The sequence below is a fragment of the Caretta caretta genome, chromosome 3, assembly GCF_965140235.1.
Source record: "Caretta caretta isolate rCarCar2 chromosome 3, rCarCar1.hap1, whole genome shotgun sequence".
Classification (NCBI taxonomy): Eukaryota; Metazoa; Chordata; order Testudines; family Cheloniidae; genus Caretta; species Caretta caretta.
Window position 1 is genome coordinate 182,474,488 of NC_134208.1, and position 21,293 is coordinate 182,495,780.

Below are 21,293 nucleotides of genomic sequence, written 5' to 3' on the forward strand. Positions count from 1 at the left end.
GATAACACGATGATGAGCTCACATCCATTATGTAGAAAAGTAGGTCACTGAATTACTATTCTGATATTTATGGCAGGTAGGGGTGAGAGGAGGGGAGAGGTTGAAGGGAAGAGAAGGGAATTAAAAGTTAAGACAACCAAGTGGTCCTCTTTGACTGTTCTCTTATAGTTCCCTCTTGTGACAGCCTAGGGTTACTGCAAGCTGATAAAATGTTTTTAATCACAAAATGGCAATGTGGGGCCTCCTTCAGGAAAGCTTTCTGTAGTAAGAGGTGTGTAGGTGCTGGTCCCTGGCTGTTTGCAACCACTTTTCTGATGCGGTTGACGACACATGACAAACTCAGCTATATGGCAACAAAATCTAGGTTTTATATTAATTATGCTCCTCAAAGGTGCTGAAGATAAATTATTGTACGTACATAGTGTTGCATATTTTTAAAATCCGGGGTCATAATCCAAGAAAATGATTCTCCAGAGCAAGCCAATCTGTTTTCATATACAGTAGATATCTATATAGATATAAAAGGAAAGTAAACGAAAAATCAATACCTGTGTTAGCTGTAATATTTATTCCACACAAATAACAATAGCAAATTCTTAGGCGAGAACTAAGCTGAAAAGAGATGATATTCCCGAACTCCTGGATTTTCCAAATAAAATGTTCTTAGATATTAATATGAGACTTTAAATACAGTAATTGTTCTGCTGTGAATTGATTGCATACATTTATATAAACTAAAATATATACTACAGTGTGAAAGACTATTTACAAACATAGAAAGAGCTTTATATTTTACTACTTAGTTTAATAGTAAGAAAAAAGTCCACCTTTGAGGTGTAATATATAATTGTGGTCCAAGATGAATGATGGTGGCTTGGCCTGCTCTATGCCCCATTGTGACGGAGCACTTTTTAATTACACTGAGAAAAATTATCTGTTCTTTCACAGATGGGGAGAAAGTTGTGGCCTGCCTCAATCAAGCATTTTTGACAGCTAAACATGATTTTTCACTTAGATTTGTCACCATGTAGCTTTGTTTGAAATTGGCCATTTTTGACTCTATACTGCCGTTTCTACGTATAAAGTTTTATTGCACTATGTCTGGGTTACAGCAATATGTAAAGACTAATCATTTGGAGTGGCCATATTTGCATGTGTCTGTCCCCGGAAGGGTGGACTGTGATTTTATTGGATGTCTGCAGCTATTACCTTGAAGGATAAATTTTCATTTTTCATCTATTCTTCCCCATCTAGACTGTATCAGGATTAACTGTAATTCCAGTAAGTGCCTATTCAAAATTTTTAAAATGTTATTCCTCCATTATAAAATTATGCAAACTAGATGAAAAGATTGCGTACAGTTTACAAGCATTGATAACTCAGTACTGAAATGCTATATTAATTACATGGGTGTACAAAGTCATCATATATTCTCTACCGTAAATCGAACATTTTCTCTTTCACCTCTACTTAAACCTCAAAATTAAGTAAAAATTAAGGACACTAAAGGTTTTAAATAGAGGGGGAAATAGTGCAAGGTTTGTTATAGCCTTAGCTAGTTCAAAGTACATAACTATCCTGCTGAATTGATCTAGCTGGGTTCTTTTATTGACAATAGCCAAGGGGTATTGAACAAGAATTCATGATTTTCCACCACTTGTCCTACAGTCTTTTTCCCATTGTTCCTTGGACTTTCACCCCTAATCTATGGTGAGATTCTGTGAACATAATTGTCCTTACTACAACAATTCATGTTCCATAATCCTTCCAAGCAATTAACGATACTTACTTGATGCTTCCTGCACAATTAGTTTTGCTAAACCCTTGTTTTATGGATATGTAAGATATGGGTAGTATTAAGTTAAGGACATTAATGTGTCTGACAAAAACTACATTTGTATGATGATTTTTTACACTCTAATCATATAAGAACCCTTAAATTGAACAATTTTTATCTGCTATGCATGTTAATGAAACAGAGGGAAATATTTGCCAGATGAATGGACTAAATTTTATCCTTTCTGATATTATTTGGATTAAGAGGATATATTCTGAAAGGGAATAAAGGACTGTGATTTTATTTTGAGTCAGAGGAGCTCCAGAATGGTGTCAACACAATTATCTATAGTAAGTTCCGTAGATTTGATTTGCTTTATTTTTTCTCACTGGTTTTGGTGTCCAGAATTGGTCCTACTCAAATATTAAAAGCCAAATAAAAACTATTTAAACATAGCCTCCAATAGTACTAAAGTCTCCATAATTAATTAGAATAATTACCCATAATATTTTTCTAGTCCATGAAGAAAAATAGGAAGCTACATTTCCTGCTATATAATATGCAATAATATGCAATGCAGATAGATCCTGCACTAAACAAGCTGCATGAGAACAGAAGTAATGCTTCATTTGTAAAGAAGGTAAACAGAAATCATATCATAAAGCAAAATGTTCTTTAGGTGAGTATTATATTCTTAAATATATTCATACTTAAAATCTTAACACATTTTAAAATTGCATTTTAAATTAATGTAAAACAAATGTGTCTGCTTGTAGGACAAAGTGGCTTCTTCATAAGAATAGCATTTCCTACGGTTTGAGTTCAAGGAGAAAGTACGTTCATATGTCTGTTGCCATATGTATATGTGGTCATGGAAGTTCCCACAAGCCATTTCTTGTTGCCTGTCCAAGGACTGGGCATGTCTTTTTCTTGAATATAGGTCTTAGATCTAGAACAAGTAGCTATTTGGCACAAATGCAATGACTTTATTTGCTGTTGGCAAATACAATTTTTCTCTGAAGGAAACAATAGATTTCCTTGATTTCCTATAGAATTTCACAAAATCCCTCCCAGAGGAGATTTAATAACTTTGAAGAAATCTGGAATTATTAATCCATAATATATCATTTGTTTTGCTTTGTGTCAACTTTGGACAAGCTCAGGTCCCATAAAAATTAAGTAAAATGAGTTGTGGACATAAATGACATCTCAGTGTTGGATCAAGAAAGAACCTACTAAAGTAGAGCAGGTAATCTAATTAGAGTGCCTATTGGCTTGAAATGAGCAGTCTTCAATGGCAAGGATCCCAATACAGTGATTATTATGCCATTATTAATCCTTCTTGTCTTCAGACTGGAGAAAAGCCTGTTAGGAGTCTTTGGGTTAAGTTTAGAGGTGAGAGCAACAAGGATGGTGTTGTGGTGGACGTCTGCCGTAAACCGCCAGACCAGGAGGATGAGGTTTTCTTTGGACAATTAACAGAAGTTTCCAGATAACAGGCCCTGGTTCTAATGGGGGACTTCAATCACCCTGACATCTGCTGGGAGAACAATGCAACAGTGCACAGACAATCCAGGAAGTTTTTGGAGAGTGTTGGGGACAACTTCCTCGTACAAGTGCTGGAGGAACCAACTAGGGGCCATGCTTCTCTTGACTTGCTGCTTACAAACAAGGAAGAATTGGTAGGGAAAGTAGAAGTGGGTGGCAACCTAGGCAGCAGTGACCATAAGATGGTTGAGTTCCGGATCCTGACAAAAGGAAGAAAGGAGAGCAGCAGAACACGGACCCTGGACTTCAGAAAAGCAGACTTTGACTCCCTCAGGGAATTGATGGGCAGGATCCCCTGGGACGCTAATGTGAGGTGGAAAGGAGTCCAGGAGAGCTAGCTCTATTTTAAAGAAACTTTATTGAGGGTGCAGGAATAAAACATCCCGATGTGCAGAAAGATTAGCCAATATGTCTGGCGACCCACTTGGCTTAACAGGGAAATCTCTGGTGAGCTTAAGCACAAAAAGGAAGCTTACAAGAAGGGGAAACTTGGACGGATTACTAGGGAGGAGTATAAAAATATTGCTCAAGTACGGGATGTAATCAGGAAGACCAAAGCACAATTGGAGTTGCAGCTAGCAAGGGATATGAAGGGTAACAAGAAGGGTTTCTTCAGGTAAGTTAGCATCAAGAAGAAGGTCAGGGAAAGTGTGGGACACTTACTGAATGGGGTAGGCAACCTAGTGATAGATGAGGTGGAGAAAGCTGAAGTACTCAATGCTTTGTTTTGCCTTGGTCTTCTCAGGCAAAGTCAGCTCCCAGACTGCTGAACTGAGCGGCACAGTGTAGGGAGGAGGTGAGCAGCCCTCAGAGGTGAAAGAACAGGTTAAGGACTATTTAGAGAAGTTGGACATGCACAAGTCCATAGGGCTGGATGCAATGCATCCAAGGGTGCTGAGGGAGTTGGCTGATGTGATTGCAGAGCCATTGGCCATTATCTTTGAAAACCTGTGGCAATCAGGGGAACTCCTGGACAATTGGAAAAAGGCAAATATAGTGCCCATCTTTAAAGAAAGGGAAGAAGGAGAACCCGGGGAACTACAGACCGGTCACACTCACATCAGTCCTCAGAAAAAATCATGCAGCAGGCACTGAAGGTACATTTTGAAGCACTTGGGGGAGAGGAAGGTGATAAGGAATAGTCAACATGGATTCACCAAGGGCAAGTCATGCCTGACCAACCTGATATCCTTCTTTGATGAGATAACTAGCTCTGTGGATATGGGGAAGGTGGTGGATGTGATCTATGGTTACTTTAGCAAACCTTTTGATACAGTGTCCCCACAGTATTCTTGCCAGCAAGTTAAAGAAGTATGGATTGGATGAATGGACTGTAAGGTGGATAGAAAGCTGGCTAAATCGTCAGGCTCAACGGGTGGTGATCAATGGCTCAATGTCTAGCTAGCAGCCAGTATCAAGCACAGTGCCCAGGGGTCGGTCCTGTGGCGGGTTTTGTTCAACATCTTCATTGATGATCTGCATGATCAGATGGACTGCACCCTCATCAAATTCGTGGATGACACTAAGCTGGGAGGAGAGGTAGAGACTCTGCAGGGTAGGGATTAGGTCCAGAGTGACCTAGACAAATTGGAGGATTGGGCCAGAAGAAATCTGATGAGATTCAACAAGGACAAGTGCAGAGTCCTGCACTTAGGATGGAAGAATCCCATGCACTCTACGGGCTGGGGACCCACTGGCTAAGTGGCAGTTCTGCAGAAAAGGACCTAGGGATTACAGTGGACGAGAAGCTGGATGTGAGACAACAGTGTGCCCTTATTGCCAAGAAGGCTAATGGCATACTGGGCTGCATTAGTATGAGCATTGCCAGCAGAGCGAGGGAAGTGATTATTCCCCTGTATTCGGCACTGGTGAGGCCATATCTGGAGTATTGCGTCCAGCTTTGGGGCCCCCACTAAGGAAGGGATGTGGACAAATTGGAGAGAGTCCAGCGGAGGGTAACAAAAATGATTAGGGGGCTGGGGCACATGATTTATGAGGAGAGGCTGAGGGAACAGGGCTTGTTTAATCTGCAGAAGAGAAGAGTGAGGGGGGATTTGATAGCAGCCTTCAAGTACCTGAAGTGTGGTTCCAAAGAGGATGGATCTAGGCTGTTCTCTGTGGTGGCAGATGACAGAATTTGAGGTCTCAAGTTGCAATGGGGCAGGTCTAGGTTGGATTTTAAGAAAAACAATCACTAGTAGGGTGGTAAAGCATGGTAATGGGTTACTGGTGGAATGTCCATCCTTAGAGGTTTTTGAGGCCCAGCTTGACAAAGTCCTGGCTAGGATGATTTAGTTGGTGTTGGTCCTGCTTTGAGCAGGGGGTTGGACTAGATGACCTCCTGACGGCTCTTCCAACCCTAATCTTTTATGATTCTATGACTGTACTAGTATCTTCTCTAAAATGACAATCCTCAGTATCAGCCCCTCATAGCATAGTCACTTTTCTTTGCAGTTTGTTTATTGTCTTTCTGGCTTTAGAAGAAATCAATTGCCATGATTAGTTCTAACTTCCCTTTATTAAAGGCGGTCCTTGTGTATTTAGTGGGTTTTTTGAGCTTTCAATACCCGTCATGGTAAGTATGGCAAAGTTAATTATCTGCAGTTGCTGGAATTTTTCAATTACCAGGTAATGCTTAGTGTTCAGTTCCCGTATTTCAAGTTTCCAATTATAGTGCTTTATTGTTCTTGGTATTCATTTGCTTACTTAAAAAAAAGTACTGCATTTGAAGGAAACGCATACTAGTAATTCCAAAACAAATAAATCTAAACAAAACAACATAGTCCTGAACTGTGACTTAATTTACTGCCCAATGTAATATTATAGTACATCCTTTGCTTTCTTTTGGGGGGAATGTGGGGGTTATTTTGTTGAAAGCCTGATACAACAGCCAAATGTTTATATTTATAAAAATAAATTTCATTTTCTGGGTCAAGGAATCCCTGAAGAATTATTACACTGGATTGCCTCAGGTTCTGCTGCCTACAAATCAGATTATGTTCTTTATTGACTCCACCCTCTAATTCTACTCTCTGGACTTTGACACCATGTGTTATAAATTGGCTAGCAATACAGTAATACAGTCAAATTCAGGTAGAAATATCTGTTATCTGCTTTGAATTTGGAGACATAGCTATTAAAAAAACCCAGTGTTTGATCCAAAGAGAGAGAAAATATGAATTCAAGCAGTTTGTTTCCTACGGTGAATAGCAACAGTGAATAAAAACTGTTGCCCTCCCCTTTCCACTTCTCCTCACACAAAGTTTAAAATCTATCTTCTGCTCCCTGCAGATCAGATTATAATTTCTCCATGGGCTACCATTGGCTCTCAGAGCTGATATTAAGATTTTTTTCTTTTCGTCATGTTCGTCATGACTCTGCTTTTTGTGCATGTGCTGGGCTGCAGAAGGGATCAGCACATTTTGCAATATTTTAATCTTTGCTGTGAGGCACAGATTATTTAAATTTCAAGATTTATTAGGTGACAAGTTGCCAGTGAGCTATAGCTAGTCAAGAATATTGTGGAAACTCTTCATTGCATGTCTCTTGTGTGAAACTGAAAACCTAGTTGCTGTGTTGAGATGTGGCTTTTCAACTTACATTGCCTACAAATAACAAGTGGATGACATGTAAATGTCAAACTATGTTCTTTGTTTTTTGTTAGATTAGAAAATTATCATCTTTAAACAAACACAGGCTAGTGGAAACCCTCTTACCATGAGGAGAAAATATCATAGCTGAAATGCTGTTGTCTGATACAACCCAAAATCAGTTTAGAGCCTGCTTTTCAGACCTGTAAATTTCCTAAATCAGATCCTTTAGCTTGAGGGTCAATTATATAATCCTTTGAAACTGCTGGTATTTTCAGGTAAAGGCTGAGACTAGCACTGGGGCCAAGCAAAAGCTTATATTGCAAATCAGAGTGCCACTGTGATTTTAGTATTTAATGTTCTCATAAAAAAGGGTATTTACTCAGAAAGAACCAGAAAGTGAATTGTTTGAAAAAATAACAGATGCAGAGGGTTGCTTTGTATTAGGCACCTTGTAAAAAAAATCCCAAAATTCTGAAGCTTATAATGGAAATTGGTGGAGGGCAGTTGTAACTGGAGTCTAGGGCAACCCTCAAGATGCATACCAGCAACTCTCTGACAGGGTGGGGAACTTTGGAAACTACAGTGTGGCAACTAAGTTCATTTCCATGTGAGTTTGGAAGAGATGGTTGCTAAATTTTCATAAGACTCTCAAATCCAAGTACAATATAGTACATCCAGTATCTGATGCAGTGCTCTCTGTTCTTATACTAAATGTATGTGCCATAGTAAACTTCTGTTGCCTCCTCCTATTTCAAAAATGTAATACACTTAAGTGTTGTGTAAACTAGTGTAGGGGAAAATCTTGCAATCCTTACTTAGGCAAAACATGTGTTGAAGTCATTTGGCATTTTGCTTAGATAATATAAAGGCAGGTCCTGGCCCATCCTGAAAGTATATTATTTTTTCACATGGCTCCTCTACCCTATGCCTTAGCCCTGGTCTACACTTCTGGAGGCTTTAAGCTGATAGAAAATTTACAAAGGCTCTATAAGGGTAGGTCTTCACTATCCGCTGGATCGGCGGGTAGTGATCGATCTATTGCAATAAATTGATCCCTGAACGCGCTCCCCATCAACTCCGGAACTCGAGCTCACAAGAGGCGGAAGCGGAGTCAACAGGGGAGCGGCAGCAATCGACTCGCCGCCATCCTCATGGCCAGATAAGTTGACCTAAGATATGCCAACTTCGCTGAAGTTGAATTTCAGTTGAAGTTGAAGTTCAGCGAAGTCAGCTTAAAGCCTCCAGAATCAATGGGTGAAATAATGGTCCTATTGAAGTCAAAGGGGTGTTTGCCAATGACTCCAATAGAGGCAGGATTTCACCAAATAAGACGTAAATGCCAGATGTAGAATACATTTTTGAATAACTGTAGTATGAATACAGACCTGTTATTTCACTTCATATTTTCACTCACTACAATGGCTGGAAAACCTTGTTTAAATCCCTCTTTAACTCTTATCTCTTGCTGTGATGCCTATAAATTACTACCAACTGAGTGACTAGGCAGATGTTGAGCCATGACTACCAAGACTCCTGATTCTAATGCACAGTGTGTTTGTTTTACTGATATCTCACCCTCCCACCCCTTTTATTGATTTCTTCTGTATGTTTTGTCTTGTCTTAATCCTAGAGAGTGAGCTCTCTGGGCTGGGCAGTGCATTTTCTGGTTTTGTACATTGCCCTGCATATTGGGACCCCAGGTCTAAAAGGAGCCTCTAATAACTACTGTAAAAATACAAATAATAAGTAATAATTTTATACGCTGGACAGTGACTAACATTTTAATGTTGGAAGAATCAGACACCATTGCTCAATGTAGCAAAAAAGAGAGGTGTTGTTTCTGGGAATAATAAAAATAGATTTTGCTTGTAAAATACTGACAAACAGGACCAGTCCAATGGCCCCATAACTAGGTCTTGTACATTGTCATATAAAAGATTTCCATTCAGCTCTCTGAGCCACTGTTTTGCTCCCTTAGTTGTCCCACTGAAATTAATGGCAAGCGTCAAGGCTAATTCCCCGCAAGCACTCTACAAATTAATGCTTGCAACTCCAGGCTTGGATTAAACTCCCAAGGTTACAGCTTTTCTCTGACCTTGGATTGTTAGATGCTGCCACCACTCAAGTGCAGAACCCCTTTGAGAGCCCAACTCCAGGGTTATGAAGGCTGACCTTTCCTTGGTTGGGTCATGTAGCTGCACTTGCCAGTGCCCCTTAGTTAAGTCTAAGGTGGAGATGATTTGGGCACGTCCCAGTTTCTCCAGTATCTCATCTGTGCGTGGCACTGGATAGTTCCATGGGTGAGTTATAGCATATAGCTTGCAGTAGTCCACGCAAAAGCAGATTTCCCTATCTAATTTGAGAGCCAGAACCACTGGAGAGGCACATGCACTCTCAGAGGGGTGGATTACACCCGTCTGTAACATGTTCTTAATCTCCCTTTCTACTGCAGTTTTGGCTTGAGGAGCCATCCAGTAGGATTGGGCTCTAATTGGGCGAGCATCACCTCTGTCAATAGAGTGGTATGCCCGTTCTGTCCATCCTGGGGTGGCTGAAAACACTGGTGCAAAACTGGTACACAGCTCCTGGATTTACTGTCACTGCTTATGCCCAAGGGTTATGGAAAGACTCACCTCCTTTACGCCACTCTTGCTTTTCCCTTCATAGTAGACTCCTTCAGCCCACTCAGCGTCATCTCTCTCCTGGGCTGTAAACTGGAGAACCTTGATTTCTTGGGAATAAAAGGGCTTTAGAGAATTAACATGGTATATCTTAGGTTTTAGGGTAGGGTTTGGGAATGTTATGAGGTAATTAACAGCTCCCAGGCGCTCTCGGACCATAAATGGCCTCTCCCATGACTCTTCCATCTTATTGGCCTGGAGTGCTTTTAGGACCATGACTTGGTCACCAAGTCTAAAGGAATGCTCTCTGACATGTTTATCATACCAGGCCTTTTGCTCTTGTTGAACATCCTGTAGGTTTTCTTGAGTAAAGGCTAGAGAGTCTTTGAGGGTGGTTAAAAGTCCAAAATGTTAGTTTCTGGAGAAGATGTAACCCCCTCCCATTGCTGCTTCACCAACTGTAATGGCCCCTTAACTTCGTGACTATAAACGAGTTCAAAGGGTGAAATCTCCAAACTGGGATGTGATACAGCTCTGTAGGCAAAGAGCAACTGCTGCAATACTAGGCCCCCAAAGTTCCATTAAACTTCTCCACTAGGCCATTTGTTTGATGGTGGTAAGGGGTGGCAACCAAGTGGTTCACCCCATGAGCTTCCTAAAGATGTTTCCTGGTCCCTGCCAGTAAGTTAGTTCCTGAATCCGTAAGGATGTCAGAGGGCCAACCTACTCTGGCAAAAATGTCTGCCAGTGCCTGGCTCATGCTTTTAGCCCTGGTGTTGCTTAGAGCTACTGCTTCTGGCCATTGGGTGGCAAAATCCATGAAGGTCAGTATGTACAGCTTTCCTCTGGGTGTCTTCTTAGGGAAAGGACCCAGAATATCCACAGCTACATGCTGAAATGGAACCTCAATTATGGGGGAGTGGCTGGAGAGGGGCTTTCCCACGATCTGGTACATCTCACAAGACCGGACATAGGTAGAAACATCCTTGCCCATTTCCTCCCAGTGGAATGACTTTCCCGAACGGTCTTTGGTCCTATTCACCCCAGCATGGCCACTAGAGTGATAGTGGGCTAAGCTCAAGAGCTTTTCCCCATACTTAGTTGGAACTACCAACTGTCTCTGAGGATGCCAGTCCTCCTTGTGCTCACCAGCAAGGATTTCCTTGTATAAAAGTCTTCCTTCTCCAACAAACCTGGACATATTAGAGGAGCTGAGAGGCAGTGGTTGTTCCATGCCACTGTCCTAGCTCTCTTGAGGCTTTCATCTGCTTTCTGCTCTGCCTGGAACTGCTTCCTTGTTGCTGGAGACATCAGTTCCTCATTGGATTGTGGATCTAGGCTTGGTCCCACTTGAAGCGATGCAGGTGATGGGGATGTCTCCGTCGACTGTGAACCACTCTCCACTGGTGCACTAGGTTGTATTTCAGGTTCTGATTGTGCTTCTTGCACTGGTTTAGCTGTTCTGCAGGTGCAGTCTCTGTGGCACCCTTTGGTGCTGGTTCCCTTGACTCTGGTGGGGTTGCAAGCACAGGCTCCGTTGCTGACTGCTCCACCAGTTCCGATCCTTGGGCTGGTTCAGGCTGGGTCCCAGGAACTGGATCTACAACTACTGCCATAGACTCTGGTCTAGAGTCTGGTTCCACCACCTCTGGCCGGGTCCCGGGATACAGACTGGGTCCTTGTAGGAAGCTCAGGAATGGAGTTAGGTGTGGAGACCTGTTTAGCCTGGCTGCGGGTGACCATCCCGATCCTTTTTATTAGCCTCACATGGTTGGATAAGTCTTCTCCCAACAGCATGGGAAAGGGATAATCGTCATAGACTGCAAAAGTCCATATTCCTGACCAGCCCTTGTACTGGACATGCAACATGGCTGTAGGCAAGTTAAAAGAGTTGGCCTTAACGGGTTGCACTGTCACTTGGGCCTCTGAGTTGATGAATTTGGGGTCCACCAGGGAATGGTGGATAGCTGACACCTGTGCTTTAGTGTCTCTCCACGTAGTAATCTTCCTCCCACCCCCACTCACAGTTTTCCTTCGCTCTGGGGGTATTTGTGAGGCATCTGGGCTTAAAGGCTCTCAGTGGGATCCCAGGGTGATGAGTTGCTGTCGGCTGGTGCTCTTGGGGCAGTTGGCCTTCATATACCCCAGCTCATTAGATTTAAAACATCACCCAGCTGACTGTGGGCTGGGGTGAGGTGGGTGGTTGGAGAGTAGGGTGGTGGTACGAGAGGGCATCTGGGGGTCTCCCTGGCTGTGTGGAGGGCTCCTCCTTGCGAGGTGGGGCCTTGGGTTGACCCTGATGGTGGGGGTGTCATGTCAGGTTGCCCCTTCTGGAATCCCCACCAACTGCTACTAGCTTTCTTCTTCTCCACCACCTCTACCCATTTGGCTCCGATCTCCCCATCTTCGATTACAGTTTTGGGCTTCCCATCTGGGATGTACCTTTCTATTTCCTCAGGAACACCCTCTGAGAACTGCTCCATTTGCATTAGGAGAGACAGAACTTCCAGAGATTTAACATTTGCTCCTGATATCCAGGCATCCCAATTTTTTACAGTGTGATAGGTGTGTCAGGGAAATGCCATGTCTAGTTTCCACCTTAGGGCTCTGAACCACTGATGGGCATGCTCGGGTGCTAGACCCATCTGAACTCTGGCCTTTTGTTTTAAAAGTTCATTCTCTTTCATGTGTTCTTTAGGCATTGCAGCTGCAACCTGTGCTAAGGGTCCACTGAGTTGTGGCCTCAGCTCCACCATCTACTGGTCTGTAGGGATGTTTTACCCAAGACAGGCCCTTTCGAAATTTTCTAAGAAGGTCTCTGTATCTTCACCTACCTTGTATGTGGGAAATTTCTTGGAATGGGGAGCGGTACCTGGAGGAGGACTGTTAGGGCTACCTGGCTGACCCAGCTTAGCCTTTTCCAGCTCTCAGCACTTCAGCTCTGTGTCCACTTCTAAGTGCTTTCTGGGCTTGATCTGGGTATGTCTTCTCCGTAGCATGCCTCTTTGGGAAGACTGGTTGCTCTAGTGTTTTGGTGCCCAACCGCAACCTCATGCACCTACTCTATCCTAGCTATTTCATTGCTATGAAGCTAGAAAAAAAAAATAAACTCCTTGTTGGACTCCCTGGCTTTGCAGGCTGAATCCTTTGCATGCCTGTTCCCCCTCAGGCAGCAAAGAAAAGAAAAGAAAAGAAAGAAAAAAAAACCCTGCCTGTCTTTGCAGGCTGCCAAAAGGAAAAATGTGTCCTTTTAAAATCCTGAGGTCTGTGCTTCTGGTTCAAAGTGATCCCACCGCTCTGCCACCATGTGAAGGCTAATTCCCCACTCTGGCACTTCGAGTGCAGAAGGTGGGGGGCCTGCAAGGACTCTAAAAATTAATACTTGCCACTCCAGGCTTGTATTGAACTCCCAAGGTTACAGCTTCTCTCTGACCTTAGATTGGCAGATGCTGCCACCACCACCATTGGTAGATGCTGCATAACCCCTTTGACAGCCAGGAAGGCACACTTGGGAATTCCTTCTGGTGGGGACACTCAAACCCTTTCACCCCCACCCCTCCGGGGAAGAGCTAAGAAAGAAAAAAAAATGGAAATCAGCTGTTGCCACCAGCTATTTAAACAGCATGTGCACAAACCTCTTAAGACACAAAAATCCAATTCTCTTCTTGAAAAAGGTAAATATTTTTAATTAAAAAAAAGAAAGAAAATAAATCTGGGAACTCAGGCTATTGCTAGATTTTAAAAGAACAACTACAAGGATTAAGCACCAAGAATAGCTTTCTTGAGACCCCGCTTTATGATTACAAGGAAAGCAAAAGCACCTGGGGTTAGCACAGAGGAGTCCACAAGCCATAAAGAAATAAAAAGAGCTAAATCAAATCGCGCCTTCCTAGACATTTCCTGATCTACTTACATATCTGCGGTTTCAAACGAGTAGTTTCTAGGTTCGATACCGAGCATTTTTCATACCTGGCCCCAAGGTTCTTACAGCATAGTTGCTGCCCTGTCCACCTCTCCCAGGGAGAACAAACACAGACAGACAAAAGGGGAATCTTTGTTTCAATTTTAAAAAGTTCTAGCCTTCTCATTGGCTCTTTTGGCCAGGTGCTCACTCACTTCCTTTTACCTATGCAAAGTAGTGAGACTTTTTAACCCTTTACAGGTAGAGCCATTAGAGAACAGCTACTAAGAGGGATTTTATAGCTACTGGCTGGTTGGGTGTCCATAAAAGGGAGCTCCCCCGCCCCTTCATTTATCATAGCACTACTCATGTGTAAGTAGTACACAGCATTGATTGGAAATGCTGCATGAACACCTGTTCTTGTGGCATGTTCACTGGCAAGGCATCCTGAAAATCCTGGGAAAACCAAGGAATCATACAAGATTATCAATAAACAGTAGGGGAATTAAATAGGTGATTGATCAAACAATGCTGTTCAAATTCAATCCATTTTCAGCCTGCATTACAGAGTTCAAGCAGTGGGGAAATTTAAATAAAAACTCTACAGCCATTTGAAATCTACTGCTTGTTGTAATGCATTTAGTTGCAGTATCAAGAGGCTTCCATCTGTGCTCTTGTAGATGTTGCAAAATCTACTTTCATGATGAAAATGGCTAATCAATATCCATGTACTATCCTTTTATTATCTGCTGACAAGACTGACTAGAATATAATATCTCTGTTCTTTTTCCATCCTGGACAATGGAAAAACAATAAAACACAATGGGCTGGATCCTTGGCAAGTGTAATTTGGCACAGTCAATACAGCGGCATTGAGTTGTATCAAATGTTTTTGATCTGTGCTAAAAAGCATGACATTACTGTCAGTGTAGCGAAAATCAGCATGGCATATGTGGAGTTCCTTCTGTTGCATCAATATTATCATGAAACAGCACTATCCACCCATGCAGCCTCATGAAACCAGCATCCACTGCTATATGGAAGAGAGAGCAATCATTGGATCCCCCAGCTCTCTCCTTCACCATCATCCACCAGCAGCTGAAAGAGAACATCGTGGGAAGGTGGAAAAATGAAAGAGATTAATATACAAAAGCAAAATGAAATAAGAGAGCAGCTTGGATATTCCAGACCCATTGAGCTTAATTTGGGTTTTGTCACAAGTCTTAAATTTCTAGTGCACTGATGCAGGTGCAGACATGGAAACACATAATCTGATCCTCAGTTCCCCACTTTCTCCAAGGGTGGTGGGGGTGCCTGTACTATGACATGCAGATAACATCCCCTGCAGCACCACCTCAGCAATCCTGTCTGGCGTGCCTGTGGTGGGGAGGCACAACCAAGGCCTGACCACCTGTACAAAAAGAGGAAGAGGGAGCTTCCCGACCCTGCTCCCCTGCTATCACCTGCTGCCGCTACTGCTGCCTAGGATACAGACAGTGAGCACAGGGAGTTAAGCAGTCACTTTATATTCCCATATTTCCCTATGCAGATGAACGGCTAGGGTCATAATTGGGCTTGTAATGAGTAGAGGGAGGGAAAAGAAGAGTCCGTTCTCCATGTCAATATGTGCAGGGAAAATAGGGCTTAACTTAAAAAAAAATATGTCCCCCTATTATCCAGGTTTAATCTTGTCCTTTGGTTTGGGTTTTGTTTTTGTTTTTTAAAGAAATTTTGTTACTGTGAAGAATGTGTAATGTATTTTTACAATCTGTCTCACCCCCATGGAATCTCACCATCATTTAGGGTGTTGAAGCTCTTCACAGAGAATTCAGAATACAATGCCATGAAAATAGCATTGAAATATATATATATTTTTAAACAGTAAAATATTGTACAAAATCATAAATAGTTGAGGCAACCTTTCCCAGGTCCTGACAGCAAGTAAAACTTACAAATGTCTGTGGAAAAAATGCCTGCAGATGGATTGTATCAGTCAAAAGAATTGTCTGAGGAGGATGAGCAGGGCTCGAACTGGGCAGGCTTTCAGGGTCTCACTAAGCTGTTCCTTTACCAATAAATAAATAAATAAACAAATAAAAGCCACCTTCTTCTCCAGAAGCTCATCTTTCTTTTAAAGAGACAATTAAGCCTCTAGGCCTTATTTCCCCCAAGATATCCTGAAAAACATTAAATGAATATAATTTTGCCTAAAGATAAATGTCAACATTGTTAACTGTTTTGCTGCTGATAGGGTGGATTTGATTTAAATCAAATTGATTTAAATCATGATTTAAATCACTAGTAAGGAAGACTCAATTTAATCATGGATTTCTACATAAAAGTGCATTCTTGTTGGTTGTTATAACCTTAATACATATTCTTCACAACTCATAGATAGATGTAGGTTGCATTTTTAGAAGGTACACACTATATATTTTTAAAGTGATTTATTTTGAAAAAAAATCAGATGAGTTTTACAGCTATACAGAAAATGAATGATTGTTTGGATATTTCATTTATCAAAGGTAATTGAAGCAGATATTCATGAAGTTATTGGGAAGTGAACTATCTCCAATTCAACAGGTTAATCATTAATATTTGGAGGATTTTCTTCAATAGCAAATATATAATATTTTAACAAAACAAGCATATATCTTTTTGAATTTAGTTAAACATTCAAGTTTTTTAAAATCAGGTTTGTTTTTGTTAAAGTTGTTTTTAATTAAAATGGTTAAATGAAATATTTTAAAAAATAATTAAATCGACTATGTCAGCCAGGTCAACATGAGAAACTTAAAACATTGGCTTCTGCAGCTAACTCAGTCATCTTCACCTTCATGTTCCTGTTTGTTCATAATCTGGAAAAGAAAAACAAGCTTTCCTACTTTTTCAGGTCCCAATTGATTTCTCAATTTGGAATGAATTAGTCCTGCAGAAGAAGCTACTGCTGTTAAAAGTGAGATTATCACTTCAACAATCTCTGAATCCAAGTGCTTAAGTGACTTTCACCAGTTCACTAGTGTGACTTTCTTTAAAACATCATCAGCAAACATATATGTATTGAATGTTTCTTCCCAGACTGGGTCTCTTTTACGGCCTGCTGCCATTATAGGTTTTCCCTTCCAGTGAGAGAATGGTATGGTAGATCTCAAATCAATGAAGGCTACACTCAGAAAGACCTCAAGACTTCTGGAATATGCTGCTCAATCAATTTCATGTTTGTTTATACTGCCTGTCCCTCCCTTCTCACATTTATCTCAGATTTTTCCTTGTCCAGATCTATTCCACCCCCAACTATCTTCTATTCATTGAACTTTTTGAAACTCTGCACTTTTAGAGAGAGGTAAGGGATGGATGGACTCTCTGTACACAAATTTGCAGAGGGACAATAGGGTTGAGGTCTGTTATTTCTCACCTCTACAGATTATTTATTTAATTCATTTATTTATTTATTTTAAAACATTTTTTCTGTTAACAAGCACGTTATCTCTGAAGACATAAATCTACAGTTTGAGAACTTCAAAATTAAGCATCTCTGATGGTATCTTCTAGACTGAGCAGAGTCCCATTGGGTAGATAGAAAGATTAACCTAAATTATCCATTCAGAAGCCCCTGGAACCACAGAAGATTAGGTCCATATTCCATGAACTATTGGAATTCATTTACAAAACTTTTCTTAAACATTACATGAATATATTGTCTCATACTATAGAATTAGAATTTATAATCCCTATTCCATGATGAGATATCTTTGCTCTATAATGTATCTTAATTAAAAACTACCTTTAGATAGGTTTCTTCCTCAAAAAGCATTTTACCAAAAAATCCAATTTAAATTTTAAAAAAATCTGATTTTTTTTTTAAATCATTGATTTTTATCCACACTGGCTGCTGATAAAAGCCTATTAGAAAGGTGCAATTATACTATGAAGATATGCACGGTCAACTGAGACTATCACTAACGCTTTCAACCCCTCGTACTTGTAAAGCTAACAAGCCAGAGAGAAAGAGTGAAGCCCAGGTGAGCATCTGAGCCCTATAGAAGAAGAACCAGTCCTGCAGAGCCCAGGGGAGCATCTGATCCTCGGTGACGGTGAGCCAAGTCTGAGGAGCCTCAAAAGAGGGCCTCTGAGCCAATGAAGAGGAAGCTAAGCCTGAGGAGCCCAGCAGAGACTATGGTATGTCTTAGCACCATCACTTGGGAGCCAGGACCCAAGGAGTCCCGTATTCCCCACCAGAATGCTCATGATGGTATCTGCACAATGTACTGTGAGTGGTATGGCATAGTATGGCATTTCAAATGGGTAGAATTTGGTTTGCAGGCAAAGCCTGGAAAGGAACCACTTATTATTTTCTTTCCTCCATTTGGACCTCTGAGGATGAGTTCTTCACATTAATGGTTGATACATTATGTGCAAGAAAAGATCGATAACATGCTGACCTAAAGTATCAGAATGGAAACCCTAAAACGAGAGTTAACCGATGAGAGTGACACTCAGTGAAGTGGAATCACATGTAGCCAATTGCCTTCTGATTACAGCTTTAAACAGAACTGGTCCAAGGCTCTTGAAATCAATCTGCTGCCTCCCAGCCTACTCCTGCTCTCACTCCCCACTGGAGTGCCAGCAGCCACTATGGTGCACCAATTCAGACACCTAACCTCTTTTCTCCTCCCTTTCCTCCTTCCTTATTTCATCATCCTCATCCCTTGTCTGCTGCACTTTTTATCTCATTTCCCACCTACCACCTTGGAATGAGCATAAAGTCCTCTAGTTATCCTGATAGTGTGGCTTACATTTTGTATCCCTTTACCTGCTACCTTTGCTCTGTTTTCTCATCTATTTAGATTGTAAACCTTGGATTGGAGCAGGAATTGTCCCTTATTGTGTGTTTGTACAGTGCCTGGCCCAGTTGGGGTCTCTGTGGACAACCAATTATATAATAATAATATGCCTGTGGCTTTTCAGCTCAAGATGCTGCATTCTGCACTAGCAGCAAGCAGTGGCCGATTCCTACTGAAAACACACTTAGAGTGAGTTATGGTAATAAGCCTCATTGTCATGAAGTTGAGAACAAATCATGGAATAGTGAGGGTTTAAATATATAGCTCTTTAAATATCTTTTAAAGCACACAGAGGAGAGTAGCCATCCTAATTATTAAGTGTCCAAACCACAAGGTGTTAGCCAAATGCATGTTTTTAATGTTAGTACAGTAATATTTGTCTCCTCAGTAACTGCCTCTGCATTAATTCAGGAGCAGTAGTGGACTCCCATTTTGATACTTTGTTGTCAGCTAATGAACCCCACAGGGTCCTGCAACATTGTTTCAGGAGGCCAGATTCTTATGGCATATTAGTTATGTCATGACACCTTACTCTACAAGCAATCCCACTGAAGTAAGGGTATCAGAATCTGATCCATAATGTGCACTGTTTGTGCAGTGATCATTGATGGCAGTACACACCAGCTCACTCTGTGTCTGCTCTAGAAGGGTAAGTCTCTTCCATGAAAACATCCATGCTTACATTTTCTATTATTAACAATTTTGCGTAGCTCATATCTGTATTGATAGTGTCACATAGATGATAGTTTTAAAGAAGTAGCTAGGAACTAGTGTACTTTTTTTCAGATGACACTTTTTTGTAATCAGTGGAAACATGGATAAGCAAGATTTTAATGTACAGTGGAACTTAATTTTTCCCTCATTTTGTTCTTTCTTCCTTCCTCAGTCAGCATTTTGAAAAAGTCAGATGGCTTGAATAAGTCAGGTTTCAGCACTGTTTGGTGATCATCAGTTTTTTTTTTTCATGTTACAAAGCTGATCTATCTTAATTTTTGGGAACTAAAGTATAATACTGTCCTCAATATTGCAACCATTGACTACATTAAATACTATTACTTTCCAGAGAAGAATACATTGAATAAAAAACTACAAAAATATTAAAATTGGGCAGATAACCATGCAAAAGTCAGGAAATGCATGAAGGTGGGGCAGTCAGTCTTAGCTCTAACCCTTGCACCTAGGAATTTAAATATGGTATTTAATTATGGGATTGGATATTAGTTCTCCAATTATATAACAGTCTATAATATTAGAATTGTGTGCATGGTGATTCTGACGTGTACTGTGTGCATCCAACATACCAGGTGGATGGTACTTTTGTATCTACATCCATCGCACAACTGCAAGGTGGCCAAGTGGTTAAATTTTTATTTCAGGCATCTGTATTGTAAATGTTGGGAACCAGCAATGTTCACTGGTATTCACTTCCCTTATTATGGCTCTTTTAGGTTAATAAACTGGGTTGTAAGTATATTGGCACATTTCCTCCTCCCTTACTTCATCAACCTCATCTTCTAACCTATCCCCCACCCCCCGTCATTTAACATCTGCCATTCAAAACAAAACTTCAGATGAAATGAAGAAGCCATAAACCCATCATCACCCTGCCAGTGAAGAGTCATTGTAAAACCTTGTCATCAGAAACAACAAGGAGTCCAGTGGCATCTTAAAGACTAACAGATTTATTTGGGCATAAGCTTTCGTGGGCTAGAACCCACTTCATTGGATGCATGGAGTGAAAATTACAGATGCAGGAATTATTATACTGACACATGAAGAGAAGGGAGTTACCTCACAAGTGGAGAACCAGTGTTGACAGGGCCAATTTGATCTGGGTGGATGTAGTCCATTCCCAATAATAGATGAGGAGGTGTCAATTCCAGGAGAGGCAAAGCTACTTTTGTAATGAGCCAGCCACTCCTAGTCCCTATTCAGGTCCAAATTTATGATGTTAAATTTGCAAATGAATTTTAGTTCCGCTGTTTCTCTTTGAAGTCTGTTCCTGAAGTTTTTTTTGTTTTCATTTGCTCCTTTTAAATCTGTTATAGATGTCCAAGAAGCATTTTTAAAACTACAGTACCCACCTGGGAAAGTGAGAAAACAGATTCACAGAGCAAGACGGGTACCCAGAAATCACCTACTACAGGATAGGCCCAACAAGGAAAATAACAGAACACCACTGGCCATCACATACAGCCCCCAATTAAAACCTCTTCAGCACATTACCAACAATCTACAATCTATCCTGGAAAACGATCCCTCACTCTCACAGACCTTGGGAGGCAGGCCAGTCCTCACTTACAGACAGCCCCCCAACCTGAAGCAAATACTCATCAGCAACTACACACCACACCACAGAAACACTAACCCAGGAACCAATCCCTGTAGCAAACCTTGTTGCCTACTCTGTCCCCATATCTACTCTAGCGACACCATCAGAGGACCCAGCCACATCAGCCACACCATCAGGGACTCATTTTCCTGCATATCTACCAATGTGATATATGCCATCATCTGCCAGCAATGCCTCTCTGCCATGTACATTGGCCAAACCAGACAGTCCCTACGTAAAAGAGTAAATGGACACAAATTGGACATCAGGAATGGTAACATACAAAAGCCAGTAGGATAACATTTCAATCTTCCTGGAAATTCTATAACAGATTTAAAAGTAGCTATACTTGAACAAAAAAACTTCAGAAACAGACTTCAAAGAGAAACAGCAGAACTAAAATTCATTTGCAAATTTAACACCATTAATTTGGGCCTGAATAGGGACTAGGAGTGGCTGGCTCATTACAAAAGCAGCTTTGACTCTCCTGGAATTGACACCTCCTCATCTATTATTGGAAGTGGACTACATCCACCCTCATTGAATTGGCCCTTTCAACACTGGTTCTCCACTTGTGAGGTAACTCCCTTCTCTTCATGTGTCAGTATAATAATGCCCGCATCTGTAATTTTCACTCCATGCATCCAATAGATCACTCCATGCATCTAGCCCACGAA

At 41.2% G+C, this 21,293-nt stretch overlaps 1 protein-coding gene across 32 annotated transcripts in view; it reads left to right on the top strand.

Annotated features, from left to right (window-relative positions):
- NRXN1 (neurexin 1) overlaps positions 1-21,293 on the top strand; it is a 1,247,341-nt gene that overhangs the window by 580,286 nt on the left and 645,762 nt on the right. For 23 of the 32 annotated variants that reach the window (XM_075127156.1, XM_075127160.1, XM_075127172.1 and 20 more), the window contains one exon: positions 1,255-1,281. The exons of the other annotated variants lie outside the window; for them this stretch is intronic. In XM_075127156.1, the coding sequence (XP_074983257.1) occupies positions 1,255-1,281 (27 nt within the window). The remainder of the gene's footprint in view (positions 1-1,254; positions 1,282-21,293) is intronic. 32 annotated transcript variants of the gene reach the window in all.